The 17,972-nt window shown below is 44.4% G+C and overlaps 1 protein-coding gene across 4 annotated transcripts in view; it reads right to left on the bottom strand.

The window, feature by feature from the left end:
• Positions 1-17,116, bottom strand: part of LOC106575022 (carbonic anhydrase 14) — a 36,019-nt gene extending 18,903 nt beyond the window's left edge. The window contains exons 1-3 of one of the 4 annotated variants that reach the window (XM_045718859.1): positions 16,763-17,114; positions 15,894-15,914; positions 8,994-9,173 (exon numbers count right to left, since the gene is read on the bottom strand). In XM_045718859.1, coding sequence (XP_045574815.1) covers positions 8,994-9,173; positions 15,894-15,914; positions 16,763-16,835 — 274 coding nt within the window. In that variant the 5' untranslated portion in view covers positions 16,836-17,114. Of the gene's footprint in view, positions 1-8,993; positions 9,174-15,893; positions 15,915-16,762 lie in introns of all 4 variants that reach the window. The other 3 variants (XM_045718862.1, XM_045718861.1, XM_045718860.1) reach the window with 3 other exon arrangements.
• Positions 17,117-17,972: the final 856 nt, after the last annotated feature.

Here is a 17,972-nt window from a genome sequence, read left to right on the forward strand (position 1 = left end):
TCAGCATGGTTGCTGTAGTTACCTGTATGTATGTTGTTAGTAATGGAGTGAGCATGGTTGCTGTAGTTACCTGTATGTATGTTGTTATTGATGGAGTCAGCATGGTTGCTGTAGTTACCTGTATGGTTGTTGTTAGTGATGGAGTCAGCATGGTTGCTGTAGTTACCTGTACGTTGTTAGTGATGGAGTCAGCATGGTTGCTGTAGTTACCTGTATGGTTGTTGTTAGTGATGGAGTCAGCATGGTTGCTGTAGTTGCCTGTATGTTGTTAGTGATGGAGTCAGCATGGTTGCTGTAGTTACCTGTATGTTGTTAGTGATGGAGTCAGCATGGTTGCTGTAGGTACCTGTATGGTTGTTGTTAGTGATGGAGTCAGCATGGTTGCTTTAGTTACCTGTACGGTTGTTGTTAGTGATGGATTCAGCATGGTTGCTGTAGTTACCTGTATGGTTGTTGTTAGTGATGGATTCAGCATGGTTGCTGTAGTTACCTGTACGTTGTTAGTGATGGAGTCAGCATGGTTGCTGTAGTTACCTGTATGTATGTTGTTAGTGATGGAGTCAGCATGGTGTCTGTAGTTACCTGTATGGTTGTTGTTAGTGATGGAGTCAGCATGGTTGCTGTAGTTACCTGTATGTTGTTAGTGATGGAGTCAGCATGGTTGCTGTAGTTACCTGTATGTATGTTGTTAGTGATGGAGTCAGCATGGTTGCTGTAGTTACCTGTATGGTTGTTGTTAGTGATGGAGTCAGCATTGTTGCTGTAGTTACCTGTATGGTTGTTGTTAGTGATGGATTCAGCATGGTTGCTGTAGTTACCTGTATGTTGTTAGTGATGGAGTCAGCATGGTTGCTGTAGTTACCTGTATGTATGTTGTTAGTGATGGAGTCCGCATGGTTGCTGTAGTTACCTGTATGTTGTTAGTGATGGAGTCAGCATGGTTGCTGCAGTTACCTGTATGTTGTTAGTGATGGAGTCAGCATGGTTGCTGTAGTTACCTGGCTGTTGTTAGTGATGGAGTCAGCATGGTTGCTGTAGTTACCTGTATGTATGTTGTTAGTGATGGAGTCAGCATGGTTGCTGTAGTTACCTCTATGTTGTTAGTGATGGAGTCAGCATGGTTGCTGTAGTTACCTGTATGGTTGTTATTAGTGATGGATTCAGCATGGTTGCTGTAGTTACCTGTATGTTGTTAGTGATGGAGTCAGCATGGTTGCTGTAGTTACCTGTATGTTGTTAGTGATGGAGTCAGCATGGTTGTTGTAGTTACATGTATGACTGCTGTTAGTGATGGAGTCAGCATGGTTGCTGTAGTTACCTGTATGACTGCTGTTAGTGATGGAGTCAGCATGGTTGCTGTAGTTACCTGTGTGTTGTTAGTGATGGAGTCAGCATGGTTTCTGTAGTTACCTGTATGGTTGTTGTTAGTGATGGAGTCAGCATGGTTGCTGTAGATACCTGTATGGCTGTTGTTAGTGATGGAGTCAGCATGGTTGCTGTAGTTACCTGTATGTTGTTAGTGATGGAGTCAGCATGGTTGCTGTAGTTATCTGTATGTTCTTAGTGATGGAGTCAGCATGGTTTCTGTAGTTACCTGTATGTTGTTAGTGATGGAGTCAGCATGGTTGCTGTAGTTACCTGTATGTTGTTAGTGATGGAGTCAGCATGGTTGCTGTAGTTACCTGTATGTTCTTAGTGATGGAGTCAGCATGGTTGCTGTAGTTACCTGTATGTTGTTAGTGATGGAGTCAGCATGGTTGCTGTAGTTATCTGTATGTTGTTAGTGATGGAGTCAGCATGGTTGCTGTAGTTACCTGTATGGTTGTTATTAGTGATGGATTCAGCATGGTTGCTGTAGTTACCTGTATGTTGTTAGTGATGGAGTCAGCATGGTTGCTGTAGTTACCTGTATGTTGTTAGTGATGGAGTCAGCATGGTTGTTGTATTTACATGTATGACTGCTGTTAGTGATGGAGTCAGCATGGTTGCTGTAGTTACCTGTATGACTGCTGTTAGTGATGGAGTCAGCATGGTTGCTGTAGTTACCTGTATGGCTGTTGTTAGTGATGGAGTCAGCATGGTTGCTGTAGGTACCTGTACGTATGTTGTTAGTGATGGAGTCAGCATGGTTGCTGTAGTTACCTGTATGTATGTTGTTAGTGATGGAGTCAGCACGGTTGCTGTAGTTACCTGTATGTTGTTAGTGATGGAGTCAGCATGGTTGCTGTAGTTACCTGTATGTTGTTAGTGATGGAGTCAGCATGGTTGCTGTAGTTACCTGTATGGTTGTTGTTAGGATGGAGTCAGCATGGTTGCTGTAGTTACCTGTATGTTGTTAGTGATGGAATCAGCATGGTTGCTGTAGTTACCTGTATGTATGTTGTTAGTGATGGAGTCAGCATGGTTGCTGTAGTTACCTGAATGGCTGTTGTTAGTGATGGAGTCAGCATGGTTGTTGTAGTTACATGTATGACTGCTGTTAGTGATGGAGTCAGCATGGTTGCTGTAGTTACCTGTATATATGTTGTTAGTGATGGAGTCAGCATGGTTGCTGTAGTTACCTGAATGGCTGTTGTTAGTGATGGAGTCAGCATGGTTGTTGTAGTTACATGTATGACTGCTGTTAGTGATGGAGTCAGCATGGTTGCTGTAGTTACCTGTATATATGTTGTTAGTGATGGAGTCAGCATGGCTGCTGTAGTTACCTGTGTGTTGTTAGTGATGGAGTCAGCATGGTTGCTGTAGTTACCTGTATGGTTGTTGTTAGTGATGGAGTCAGCATGGTTGCTGTAGTTACCTGTATGGCTGTTGTTAGTGATGGAGTCAGCATGGTTGTTGTAGTTACCTGTATGTTGTTAGTGATGGAGTCAGCATGGTTGCTGTAGTTACCTGTATGTTGTTAGTGATGGAGTCAGCATGGTTGCTGTAGTTACCTGTATGTTGTTAGTGACGGAGTCAGCATGGTTGCTGTAGTTACCTGTATGTTGTTAGTGATGGAGTCAGCATGGTTGCTGTATTTACCTGTATGTTGTTAGTGACGGAGTCAGCATGGTTGCTGTAGTTACCTCTATGTATGTTAGTGATGGAGTCAGCATGGTTGCTGTATTTACCTGTATGTATTGTTAGTGATGGAGTCAGCATGGTTGCTGTAGTTACCTGTATGTTGTTAGTGATGGAGTCAGCATGGTTGCTGTAGTTACCGGTATGTTGTTAGTGATGGAGTCAGCATGGTTGCTGTATTTACCTGTATGTTCTTAGTGATGGAGTCAGCATGGTTGCTGTAGTTACCTGTATGTTGTTAGTGATGGAGTCAGCATGGTTGCTGTAGTTACCTGTATGTTGTTAGTGATGGAGTCAGCATGGTTGCTGTAGTTACCTGTATGTTGTTAGTGATGGAATCAGCATGGTTGCTGTAGTTACCTGTATGTTGTTAGTGATGGAGTCAGCATGGTTGCTGTAGTTACCTGTATGTTGTTAGTGACGGAGTCAGCATGGTTGCTGTAGTTACCTGTATGTATGTTGTTAGTGATGGAGTCAGCATGGTTGCTGTAGTTACCTGTATGTATGTTGTTAGTGATGGAGTCAGCATGGTTGCTGTAGTTACCTGTATATATGTTGTTAGTGATGGAGTCAGCATGGTTGCTGTAGATACCTGTATGGCTGTTGTTAGTGATGGAGTCAGCATGGTTGCTGTAATTACCTGTATGTTGTTAGTGATGGAGTCAGCATGGTTGCTGTAGTTACCTGTATGTTCTTAGTGATGGAGTCAGCATGGTTGCTGTAGTTACCTGTATGTTGTTAGTGATGGAGTCATCATGGTTGCTGTAGTTACCTGTATGTTGTTAGTGATGGAGTCAGCATGGTTGCTGTAGTTACCTGTATGTTCTTAGTGATGGAGTCAGCATGGTTGCTGTAGTTACCTGTATGTTGTTAGTGATGGAGTCAGCATGGTTGCTGTAGTTATCTGTATGTTGTTAGTGATGGAGTCAGCATGGTTGCTGTAGTTACCTGTATGGTTGTTGTTAGTGATGGAGTCAGCATGGTTGCTGTAGTTATCTGTATGTTGTTAGTGATGGAGTCAGCATGGTTGCTGTAGTTACCTCTATGTTTTTAGTGATGGATTTAGCATGGTTGCTGTAGTTAGTTACCTTTATATTGTTAGTGATGGAATCAGCATGGTTGCTGTAGTTACCTGTATGTATGTTGTTAGTGATGGAGTCAGCATGGTTGCTGTAGTTACCTGTATGGTTGTTGTTAGTGATGGATTCAGCATGGTTGCTGTAGTTACCTGTATGTTGTTAGTGATGGAGTCAGCATGGTTGCTGTAATTACCTGTATGTTGTTAGTGATGGAGTCAGCATGGTTGCTGTAGTTACCTGGCTGTTGTTAGTGATGGAGTCAGCATGGTTGCTGTAGTTACCTGTATGTATGTTGTTAGTGATGGAGTCAGCATGGTTGCTGTAGTTACCTGTATGGTTGTTATTAGTGATGGATTCAGCATGGTTGCTGTAGTTACCTGTATGTTGTTAGTGATGGAGTCAGCATGGTTGCTGTAGTTACCTGTATGTATGTTGTTAGTGATGGAGTCAGCATGGTTGCTGTAGTTACCTGTATGGTTGTTATTAGTGATGGATTCAGCATGGTTGCTGTAGTTACCTGTATGTTGTTAGTGATGGAGTCAGCATGGTTGCTGTAGTTACCTGTATGTATGTTGTTAGTGATGGAGTCAGCATGGTTGCTGTAGTTACCTGTATGGTTGTTGTTAGTGATGGATTCAGCATGGTTGCTGTAGTTACCTGTATGTTGTTAGTGATGGAGTCAGCATGGTTGCTGTAGTTACCTGTATGTTGTTAGTGATGGAGTCAGCATGGTTGCTGTAGTTACCTGGCTGTTGTTAGTGATGGAGTCAGCATGGTTGCTGTAGTTACCTGTATGTATGTTGTTAGTGATGGAGTCAGCATGGTTGCTGTAGTTACCTGTATGGTTCTTATTAGTGATGGATTCAGCATGGTTGCTGTAGTTACCTGTATGTTGTTAGTGATGGAGTCAGCATGGTTGTTGTAGTTACATGTATGACTGCTGTTAGTGATGGAGTCAGCATGGTTGCTGTAGTTACCTGTATGGTTGTTGTTAGTGATGGAGTCAGCATGGTTGCTGTAGTTACCTGTATGGCTGTTGTTAGTGATGGAGTCAGCATGGTTGTTGTAGTTACCTGTATGTTGTTAGTGATGGAGTCAGCATGGTTGCTGTAGTTACCTGTATGTTGTTAGTGATGGAGTCAGCATGGTTGCTGTATTTACCTGTATGTTGTTAGTGACGGAGTCAGCATGGTTGCTGTAGTTACCTGTATGTTGTTAGTGATGGAGTCAGCATGGTTGCTGTATTTACCTGTATGTTGTTAGTGATGGAGTCAGCATGGTTGCTGTAGTTACCTCTATGTTGTTAGTGATGGAGTCAGCATGGTTGCTGTATTTACCTGTATGTTGTTAGTGATGGAGTCAGCATGGTTGCTGTAGTTACCTGTATGTTGTTAGTGATGGAGTCAGCATGGTTGCTGTAGTTACCGGTATGTTGTTAGTGATGGAGTCAGCATGGTTGCTGTATTTACCAGTATGTTCTTAGTGATGGAGTCAGCATGGTTGCTGTAGTTACCTGTATGTTGTTAGTGATGGAGTCAGCATGGTTGCTGTAGTTACCTGTATGTTGTTAGTGACGGAGTCAGCATGGTTGCTGTAGTTACCTGTATGTATGTTGTTAGTGATGGAGTCAGCATGGTTGCTGTAGTTACCTCTATGTTTTTGGTGATGGATTCAGCATGGTTGCTCTAGTTAGTTACCTTTATATTGTTAGTGATGGAGTCAGCATGGTTGCTGTAGTTACCTGTATGTATGTTGTTAGTGATGGAGTCAGCATGGTTGCTGTAGTTACCTGTATGGTTGTTGTTAGTGATGGATTCAGCATGGTTGCTGTAGTTACCTGTATGTTGTTAGTGATTGAGTCAGCATGGTTGCTGTAGTTACATGTATGTTGTTAGTGATGGAATCAGCATGGTTGCTGTAGTTACCTGTATGTTGTTAGTGATGGAGTCAGCATGGTTGCTGTAGTTACCTGTATGTTGTTAGTGACGGAGTCAGCATGGTTGCTGTAGTTACCTGTATGTATGTTGTTAGTGATGGAGTCAGCATGGTTGCTGTAGTTACCTGTATGTATGTTGTTAGTGATGGAGTCAGCATGGTTGCTGTAGTTACCTGTATGTATGTTGTTAGTGATGGAGTCAGCATGGTTGCTGTAGTTACCTGTATGGTTGTTGTTAGTGATGGATTCAGCATGGTTGCTGTAGTTACCTGTATGTTGTTAGTGATGGAGTCAGCATGGTTGCTGTAGTTACCTGTATGTTCTTAGTGATGGAGTCAGCATGGTTGCTGTAGTTACCTGTATGTTGTTAGTGATGGAGTCATCATGGTTGCTGTAGTTACCTGTATGTTGTTAGTGATGGAGTCAGCATGGTTGCTGTAGTTACCTGTATGTTCTTAGTGATGGAGTCAGCATGGTTGCTGTAGTTACCTGTATGTTGTTAGTGATGGAGTCAGCATGGTTGCTGTAGTTATCTGTATGTTGTTAGTGATGGAGTCAGCATGGTTGCTGTAGTTACCTGTATGGTTGTTGTTAGTGATGGAGTCAGCATGGTTGCTGTAGTTATCTGTATGTTGTTAGTGATGGAGTCAGCATGGTTGCTGTAGTTACCTCTATGTTTTTAGTGATGGATTTAGCATGGTTGCTGTAGTTAGTTACCTTTATATTGTTAGTGATGGAGTCAGCATGGTTGCTGTAGTTACCTGTATGTATGTTGTTAGTGATGGAGTCAGCATGGTTGCTGTAGTTACCTGTATGGTTGTTGTTAGTGATGGATTCAGCATGGTTGCTGTAGTTACCTGTATGTTGTTAGTGATGGAGTCAGCATGGTTGCTGTAGTTACCTGTATGTTGTTAGTGATGGAGTCAGCATGGTTGCTGTAGTTACCTGGCTGTTGTTAGTGATGGAGTCAGCATGGTTGCTGTAGTTACCTGTATGTATGTTGTTAGTGATGGAGTCAGCATGGTTGCTGTAGTTACCTGTATGGTTGTTATTAGTGATGGATTCAGCATGGTTGCTGTAGTTACCTGTATGTTGTTAGTGATGGAGTCAGCATGGTTGCTGTAGTTACCTGTATGTTGTTAGTGATGGAGTCAGCATGGTTGTTGTAGTTACATATATGACTGCTGTTAGTGATGGAGTCAGCAGGGTTGCTGTAGTTACCTGTATGACTGCTGTTAGTGATGGAGTCAGCATGGTTGCTGTAGTTACCTGTGTGTTGTTAGTGATGGAGTCAGCATGGTTGCTGTAGTTTCCTGTATGGTTGTTGTTAGTGATGGAGTCAGCATGGTTGCTGTAGTTACCTGTATGTTGTTAGTGATGGAGTCAGCATGGTTGCTGTAGTTACCTGTATGTTCTTAGTGATGGAGTCAGCATGGTTGCTGTAGTTACCTGTATGTTGTTAGTGATGGAGTCAGCATGGTTGCTGTAGTTACCTGTATGTTGTTAGTGATGGAGTCAGCATGGTTGCTGTAGTTATCTGTATGTTGTTAGTGATGGAGTCAGCATGGTTGCTGTAGTTACCTGTATGTATGTTGTTAGTGATGGAGTCAGCATGGTTGCTGTAGTTACCTGTATGGTTGTTGTTAGTGATGGATTCAGCATGGTTGCTGTAGTTACCTGTATGTTGTTAGTGATGGAGTCAGCATGGTTGCTGTAGTTACCTGTATGTTGTTAGTGATGGAGTCAGCATGGTTGCTGTAGTTACCTGTATGTTGTTAGTGATGGAGTCAGCATGGTTGCTGTAGTTACCTGTATGTTGTTAGTGATGGAGTCAGCATGGTTGCTGTAGTTACCTGTATGTATGTTGTTAGTGATGGATTCAGCATGGTTGCTGTAGTTACCTGTATGGTTGTTGTTAGTGATGGAGTCAGCATGTTTGCTGTAGTTACCTGTATGTTGTTAGTGATGGAGTCAGCATGGTTGCTGTAGTTACCTGTACGTTGTTAGTGATGGAGTCAGCATGGTTGCTGTAGTTACCTGTATGTTGTTAGTGATGGAGTCAGCATGGTTGCTGTAGTTACCTGTATGGTTGTTGTTAGTGATGGAGTCAGCATGGTTGCTGTAGTTACCTGTATGTTGTTAGTGATGGAGTCAGCATGGTTGCTGTAGTTACCTGTATGGTTGTTGTTAGTGATGGAGTCAGCATGGTTGCTGTAGTTACCTGTATGGTTGTTGTTAGTGATGGAGTCAGCATGGTTGCTGTAGTTACCTGTACGTTGTTAGTGATGGAGTCAGCATGGTTGCTGTAGTTACCTGTATGTATGTTGTTAGTGATGGAGTCAGCATGGTTGCTGTAGTTACCTGTATGTTGTTAGTGATGGAGTCAGCATGGTTGCTGTAGTTACCTGTATGGTTGTTGTTAGTGATGGAGTCAGCATGGTTGCTGTAGTTACCAGTATGTATGTTGTTAGTGATGGAGTCAGCATGGTTGCTGTAGTTACCTGTATGGTTGTTGTTAGTGATGGAGTCAGCATGGTTGCTGTAGTTACCTGTACGTTGTTAGTGATGGAGTCAGCATGGTTGCTGTAGTTACCTGTATGTATGTTGTTAGTGATGGAGTCAGCATGGTTGCTGTAGTTACCTGTATGTTGTTAGTGATGGAGTCAGCATGGTTGCTGTAGTTACCTGTATGGTTGTTGTTAGTGATGGAGTCAGCATGGTTGCTGTAGTTACCTGTATGTTGTTAGTGATGGAGTCAGCATGGTTGCTGTAGTTACCAGTATGTATGTTGTTAGTGATGGAGTCAGCATGGTTGCTGTAGTTACCTGTATGGTTGTTGTTAGTGATGGAGTCAGCATGGTTGCTGTAGTTACCTGTATGTATGTTAGTGATGGAGTCATCATGGTTGCTGTAGTTACCTGTATGTCCGTTGTTGTAGAGGCTGAAGGGTTTGTTGCCATGCTGGCTATAACCGAGGGGGGTAAGAGGGCCCAGGCTGGGGTCATACTGGGTCTGGACCGTTGCCACGTCAACCGGAGACTGGGCCTTACCACCACAGTCTGGGAAGTACTCCGCCCACTTGGACTGGCCTACTGAACCTGAAGGGGAGGGGAAGGGAAGAGAGTGACTCTCTATCAGTGATGTACCACACACATTAAGCATGGCCAGTCAGTCAGTCAGCGGACCTTTTCTTCTGTAACATTTCATATTGACCTCTTGACCTATTACATGACCATTTTCTGTGGAAAACAGAAGATAAGTTGGGGATCCATCCTGCTCATCCTCTCTTTCACACTCCCCCTCTATACTTGACCTGCTCTGACTAATGATTAATGCCTAATGAGCATCATCACCCTGACGAACACACACCCAGACACACAACACACACACATATACGGTACACACACAAACACACAGTTACACACACACACACACACACACACACACACACACACACACACACACACACACACACACACACACCGCACAGACTTACATCATTATCCCAGAAACCCTAGACCCACTCCAATTTGTATACCGCACCAACAGATCCACAGATGATGCAATCTCTATTGTACTCAACACTGCCCTTTCCCACCTGGACAAAAGGAACACCTATGTGAGAATGCTATTCATTGACTACAGCTCAGCGTTCAACACCATAGTGCCCTCAAAGCTCATCACTAAGCTAAGGACCCTGGGACTAAACACCTCCCTCTGCAACTGGATCCTAGACTTACTGACAGGCCGCCCCCAGGTGGTAAGGGTAGGTAACAACACATCCGCCACGCTGATACTCAACACTGGGGCCCCTCAGTGGTGCGTGCTCAGTCCCCTTCTGTACTCCCTGTTCACCCACGACTGCATGGCTAGGCACAACTCCAACACCATCATTCAGTTTGCTGATGACACAACAGTGGTAGGCCTGATCACCAACAACGATGAGACAGCCTATAGGGAGGAGTTCAGAGACATGGCATTGTGGTGCCAAGACAACAACCTCTCCCTCAACGTGATCAAGACAAAGGAGATGATTGTGGACTACAGGAAAAGGAGGACCGAGCACGCCCCCATTCTCATCGACAGGGCTGTAGTGGAGCAGGTTGAGAGCTTCAAGTTCCTTGGCGTCCACCTCACCAACAAACTAACATGGTCCAAGCACATCAAGACAGTCGTGAAGAGGGCACGACAAAACCTATTCCCCCTCAGGAGACTGAAAAGATTTGGCATGGGTCCTTAGATCCTCAAAAGGTTTTACAGCTGCGCCATCGAGAGCATCCTGACTGGTTGCATCACCGCCTGGTATGGCAACTGCTCGGCCTCCGACCGCAAGGCACTACAGAGGGTAGTGCATATGGCCCAGTACATCACAAGGGGCCAAGCATCCTGCCATCCAGGACCTCTATACCAGGCAGTGTCAGAGGAAGGCCCTAAAAATTGTCAAGGACTCCAGCCACCCCAGTCATAGACTGTTCTCTCTGCTACCGCACAGCAGGTGGTACCGGAGCACCAAGTCTAGGTCCAAGAGGAAAATGTATTTTAGTCTGTTTTCCATCAGACAGTGGGAGATAATAACCTAAATAACCTAAAACACAAGGTCAAATCTACAGAATCTTAGAGTTGCTTACCAAGAAGACAGTAAATGTTCCTGAGTGGCCGAGATACCGTTTTGACTTAAATCTACTTCAAAATCTATGGCAAGACCTGAGAATGGTTGTCAAGCAATGTTCAACAACCAATTTGACAGAGCTTGAAGAATTTGAAAAGAATAATGGGCAAATGTTGCACAATCCAGGTGTGCAAAGCTCTTAGTGACTTACCCAGAAACACTCACAGCTGTAATCGCTGCCAAAGGTGCTTCTACAAAGTATTGACTCAATACTTATATAAATGAGATATTTCTGTATTTCATTTTCAATAAATTTGCAACAATTTCTTAATACATGTTTTCACTTTGTTGTTATGGGGTATTATTATGTGTAGATGGGTGAGAAAATAAAATATTTCATCCATTTTGAATTCAGAATGCCACAGATCCCCTCACAACAAAATGTGAAATATTTCAAGAGGTATGAATACTTTCTGAAGGTAGCATAGCACTTTTCATGTAACATACTTTTGTCCAGAATATAGCCTAACCACCGGTCAAGCAATATTATGGACTAAAAGTTCAAATCTTGTTGCTGCAGGATTACTTTGCTACAACAATACAGATCAAATTAAGATTCTACATCTGTATGGAGTATCAGAATGTTAGAATACTGGCTGGTGTGTGTCTGTGTACGCATGTGTGTGTGTGTGTGTGTGTGTGTGTGTGTGTGTGTGTGTGTGTGTGTGTGTGTGTGTGTGTGTGTGTGTGTGTGTGTGTGTGTGTGTGTGTGTGTGTGTGTGTGTGTGTGTGTGTGTGTGAGAGAGAGAGAGTGTGTATACAGGAGTGTAAAGTCAGTGGTCAGTCATGCGTGCATGATGAGGTAGTGTATTATATTCACAGTGGTGAGCGCACACACACAAACATCCTTCCTCATTACTAATTGAAGGGGAGAGAGAAACTGGAGCAGAGAGAGGGAGACTGATGGGTGCACAGAGAGACATTCTTGGGACAGAGAGAAAGAGAGAGACGGGTAGAGGGGATTCAGACTAGAGAGACTGAGGGAAGACAGGAGAATGGGTCAGAGAGGTGGAATAATGAAAGGACATGTAGAGAATGGAATATCTGAAAAAGAGCGTGACAAAGAGAAAGAATTTGAATTTGAGAGTAGGCAGAAAAGAGGAGAGGGGTGATGGTAGTAAAGGACAGGGGCAGGAGCACAACTTAGACTCAAACCAGCACAATTACAAGAAGCCTTTCAAGACAATCAGAAACAAGTATTCAACAATGCCATGGTATAATTAAGCAATAAGGCCCGAGGGGGCGTGGTATATGGCCAATATACCACGGCTAAGGGCTGTTCTTAGGCACGATGCAACTATACCACAAAATCCTGAGTTGCCTTATTGCTATTATAAACTGATTATAAACATAATTAGAACAGTAAAAAAAAAAAAATCATACCCATGGTATATGGTCTCATATACCACGGATTTCCACCAATCAGCATTCTGAGCACGAACCACCTAGTTTAAAACAGTTAATAATACCGAATACACAGACGGTTCATAGTCAGTGTGGCCCTATATTTCATAACCCTGGCATTCAGTCAGCAGTCAGATCTCAATGTGAGGTCTCCTCTCCAACCCTCAGGGTGCTCTAGCCTGCTACAGAGGTCAGTGCTCTACTCTCCATGCTACTGTTAATCAATGTGAGGTCTCCTCTCCAACCCTCAGGGTGCTCTAGCCTGCTACGGAGGTCAGTGCTCTACTCTCCATGCTACTGTTAATCAATGTGAGGTCTCCTCTCCAACCCTCAGGGTGCTCTAGCCTGCTACGGAGGTCAGTGCTCTACTCTCCATGCTACTGTTAATCAATGTGAGGTCTCCTCTCCAACCCTCAGGATGCTCTAGCCTGCTACGGAGGTCAGTGCTCTACTCTCCATGCTACTGTTAATCAATGTGAGGTCTCCTCTCCAACCCTCAGGATGCTCTAGCCTGCTACGGAGGTCAGTGCTCTACTCTCCATGCTACTGTTAATCAATGTGAGGTCTCCTCTCCAACCCTCAGGGTGCTCTAGCCTGCTACGGAGGTCAGTGCTCTACTCTCCATGCTACTGTTAATCAATGTGAGGTCTCCTCTCCAACCCTCAGGGTGCTCTAGCCTGCTACGGAGGTCAGTGCTCTACTCTCCATGCTACTGTTAATCAATGTGAGGTCTCCTCTCCAACCCTCAGGGTGCTGTAGCCTGCTACGGAGGTCAGTGCTCTACTCTCCATGCTACTGTTAATCAATGTGAGGTCTCCTCTCCAACCCTCAGGGTGCTCTAGCCTGCTACGGAGGTCAGTGCTCTACTCTCCATGCTACTGTTAATCAATGTGAGGTCTCCTCTCCAACCCTCAGGGTGCTCTAGCCTGCTACGGAGGTCAGTGCTCTACTCTCCATGCTACTGTTAATCAATGTGAGGTCTCCTCTCCAACCCTCAGGGTGCTCTAGCCTGCTACGGAGGTCAGTGCTCTACTCTCCATGCTACTGTTAATCAATGTGAGGTCTCCTCTCCAACCCTCAGGGTGCTCTAGCCTGCTACGGAGGTCAGTGCTCTACTCTCCATGCTACTGTTAATCAATGTGAGGTCTCCTCTCCAACCCTCAGGGTGCTCTAGCCTGCTACGGAGGTCAGTGCTCTACTCTCCATGCTACTGTTAATCAATGTGAGGTCTCCTCTCCAACCCTCAGGGTGCTGTAGCCTGCTACGGAGGTCAGTGCTCTACTCTCCATGCTACTGTTAATCAATGTGAGGTCTCCTCTCCAACCCTCAGGATGCTCTAGCCTGCTACGGAGGTCAGTGCTCTACTCTCCATGCTACTGTTAATCAATGTGAGGTCTCCTCTCCAACCCTCAGGGTGCTCTAGCCTGCTACGGAGGTCAGTGCTCTACTCTCCATGCTACTGTTAATCAATGTGAGGGGATCCTTTCTACATTAGTGCTGTACTTACACACCCACTCTGTCTCTCCCACTCCACCCTAGTGTTTATCTGCAGTGGGCTCAGGGGGATTTTACTTTCCTAGGGGGATTAGAGAGAGCCTTTTTTACACCATCACTATCTCCCCAGCTACCACATAAAAGGTTCTGTGAACCATATGTTTGTTATAGCTTGGTGAGAGCGTGGTTGTCCTATGGTTATTTTGCATACAATCTTCCCACAACGTTCTGGGAATGGTGCAGGATAGTTGCTTGGCTTTGGATCGTTCTCAGCGCATTTAAGGAACTTCACCAAAAACATTTTCTTGGTATTTGTCACGATCGTCCAAAGGAGTGGACCAAAGTGCAGCGTGGTAAGTGTTCATCATATTTTATTTACCTCAGAACACTACAAACAAAAAGGCATAAACAATGATAGCGACCGTCACGTCTTGCAGGCTTAACAAGCTGTACTAAAATAAGATCCCACAACTACAGGTGGGGAAAGGCTGCCTAAGTATGATTCCTAATCAGAGACAACGATAGACAGCTGCCTCTGATTAGGAACCATACTCGGCTCAACACAAAGAAATAGACACCATAGAATGCCCACCCCACAACCTGACCTAACCACATAGAGAAACAACCCCTCTCTCTCAGGTCAGGGCGTGACAGTATTTCATTACTTTAAAGGCACAATCAGCAGTTGCAACATCCATTTTTGGACGTGTAGTTTTGATTTACATTTGGTTGAGTTGCCAACTAATGTGAATCAACATGAAATCAACAAAACATTTTCATTGGATTTAGGTTAAAAGTTGGGTAAAAAAAATACGAAATGCCCTTATGTTGATGACTCAACCAGTTTTTGCCCAGTGGGAAGGAACCAGAGTAAAACTTTATCAGAACCTCCCTGCAACATAAAATAAACTTAGAACAGGCAAAACCCAGAACAGGCAAAATCTTCACTTACGTTTAAAAAAAAATCCATTTTACTTGTCAGAAAACATATGGCATCGTTCCCATAACCAATGTCAACCCAAAAACATACGTTCCCACAACTTCCAAGGAACCAAATGTGCTAGCTGGGCCTACACACACACACACACACACACACACACACACACACACACACACACACACACACACACACACACACACACACACACACTCCCCCGGCCTGTACCTCTAAGCCGTCCTCTATCCCCCTCCTTGCCCACCACCCCCAAAAAAGGAGAAAAACTTGTCCTGCAGCTCCACAGTTGGTTGTCATGGAGGTCCCCATGGTTACAATGGAGAGAATATTCCGTCATTCTGACCTGCTCTACCTCTCATAGCGCTGCCACTGTCCCCAATGTGGATGGGAACAATGCCACACACACACACACACTCTCACACACACTCTCACACACACTCACACACACACACACACACACACACACACACACACACACACACACACACACACACACACACACACACACACACACACACAAAATACACACACACACACACAGACACACAAAATGCCATACAAAGAGCCGCAGTGCCTGTGAGCGAGCCAGCCACAGAATGCCACAGATCCCCTCACACACACCAACACAACACAACTCCCACATCACCATTTACTTTAACAGTATATCGCGTCCTATAGTACACAGAGAAAAACATCACCGTGTGGTGATGCCAGCTAGCCCTGGACACAGGCTCTGGTTAGAGGACATACTGTACGGTTTTGTACTTTATGTGAATGGTAAAGCTCTGTGTGAACTTAGTGTACACACTACCACTCTGTATGCATTCACTAAGGGCCATTCAGGTCTACAGTGTCATTGTCCACATGATAGGCAGGCAGTGTGCCTCAGCCTGGACAGTACAATTAACACACAGGGTTATTGTGTGGCGTAACAATGCTGCTGAAACACGTCTTTCCAACTCTTCATCCTCCTCGTGCACCTGCCACTTCTCTCGTTTTCCTCCCCCTCTTTAGCTCGCTTTCCCTCTTCTGCACCCCCATTTCCATCCCTCTCTCCATTCCCCACTCCTTCTTTCTGTTTCTCCCATGCCGAGAGAGAGAGAGAGAGAGAGAGACAGAATGTACAGTAGGTGAGCTGATGTATAAATGACAGACAGACAGAGACTGTTGTATTTGTGTAGTGTTTAGTGGCAGGGATAATATTCCTACTGGGATCTACACTTACTTTATGAGTTATAATAACATAGTTATAAATCAACTTGAAGGCCTTTTGGTTATTGAGAGAGATGTTCTTACCCGTGTACGTCCAGTACGTCACTGAAAGAGGGGAAATAAAATCACGTTTCTTCATTGTCATTCTCACAATAACACATTACAGCAGTTATTAACAATTACATTCAGTATTACATTCACCAAATTATTCAACATATTGTCAGCAAGTGACATTTTCAATACGAACAGGTGTCATTGAAAAGTGACACCTGTAAAATCATCTGTAAAAATATATATGCTATATACAGTATATCTGAACTACTATATACAGTATATCTGAACTGCTAAATACAGTATATCTGGACTACTATATACCGTATATCTGGACTACTATATACAGTATATCTGAACTACTATATACAGTATATCTGAACTACTATATACCGTATATCTGAACTACTATATACAGTATATCTGAACTACTATATACAGTATATCTGAACTACCACTATACTGTTCCTTGTTCAACTACTGATTCTACTGCCACTATTCTACTGTTATTACTACTGCTACTAGTTTCTTCAACCACCACCGGCACCACCACCTCCCCCAGCACCACCACCTCCACCGGCACCACCATAACCACCACCACCATCACTACCACCACCACCGCCACCACCACTACCCCCACTGCTACACTCTAAGAAAAAAAGGTGCTATCTAGAACCCAAAAGGGTTCTTCGCTGTCCCCATAGGATAACCTTTTGAATAACGCTTTTTTGTTCCACAGAGGAACCCAAAGGTGTTCTATCTGGAACCAAAATGGGTTTTTACCTGAAACCAAAAAGGGGACAGCTGAAGAACCCTTTTGGAACCCTTTTTTCCAAGAGTGTACTACTACAACAACAAACAATAACCAAAACAAACCATCTTAAGGCTGATGTAGGTCTTACCGGCGGCGCCTGTGGTAGTTGTCCATTGCCAAAACACAAGTAATAGAGGCAGAGAGAGACCCACCAAGTCCATGTTAGCCCTCCTCTCCCATACACAACCACAGATGAGCGGACAGACAGAGAGATAGAGAGAGAGACTGGGGCTCCTGATCCAACCTGTTACAGCTCTCTAAATTAGCTCAGAGTGTGTGCGTTACACACTGGGTCCCCTCTATCATTCAAAGTAGCTGTTTAGATCTCAGTAAAGTACAGATGGAGAGGGAAAGAGTGATTGAGTGAGAGAGAGAGCCAAGAGAGAAAGAAAGGAAGAATGCAAAGGGGGGACAAGTGAGTGGGCATGAGTCCAGTGTTGGTCACTGAAAAGCTTAGTGACAAAACAGAGAGAGAGTGTGAGAGAGAGAGAGAGAGAGAGAGAGAGAGAGAGGGGGAAAGAGAGAGAGACAGACAGACAGACAGACAGACAGACAGACAGACAGACAGACAGACAGACAGACAGACAGACAGACAGACAGACAGACAGACAGACAGACAGACAGACAGACAGACAGAGAAAGAAAGAAAGAGAGAGAGAGAGAAAGAGGGAGGGAGGGAGGGAGGGAGGGAGGGAAAAATGAAAGAGTGAGTGAAGGGGGAGAATTAAAATAATAGTGGAGTATAGAGAATGGGGAGAGTGGAGGGGGTTGGTGAATTTGTGTGAATGAAAGAGAGTGCTAGAGAAAGAGAGATAGAAAGAGAGGGAGCATGAGTGAAAGAGTGAAAGAGTGAGAAGGGGTAGCCGGACGTATTGTTAAACTCTGTCTGGGTTTGTTGATCTATGAGCTTTGAACAGAAGTAGACTAATCCATCCATTGGTAATCTAGATAACTCCTGTACATCGGTGAGAAACAAGTGCACATGTTTGCATGCGTGTGTGTGTGTGTGTGTCTTATTTGTTTGTTTTCAGTTTAATGCAACATTAATTTCTCAGAACAAGCTGTCATTAGCATTTGCATAAAGCACTGGGCAGCAGGACAGATTATGACAGAGGGAGACAGAGGGAGACAGAGGGAGACAGAGGGGGACAGAGGGAGACAGAGGGAGACAGAGGGAGACAGAGGGAGACAGGGAGACAGAGGGAGACAGAGGGAGACAGAAGGAGATAGAGGGAGACAGAGGGAGACAGAGGGAGACAGGGAGACAGAGGGAGGCAGAGGGAGACAGAGGGAGACAG

The sequence above is a fragment of the Salmo salar genome, chromosome ssa05, assembly GCF_905237065.1.
Source record: "Salmo salar chromosome ssa05, Ssal_v3.1, whole genome shotgun sequence".
Lineage (NCBI taxonomy): Eukaryota > Metazoa > Chordata > Actinopteri > Salmoniformes > Salmonidae > Salmo > Salmo salar.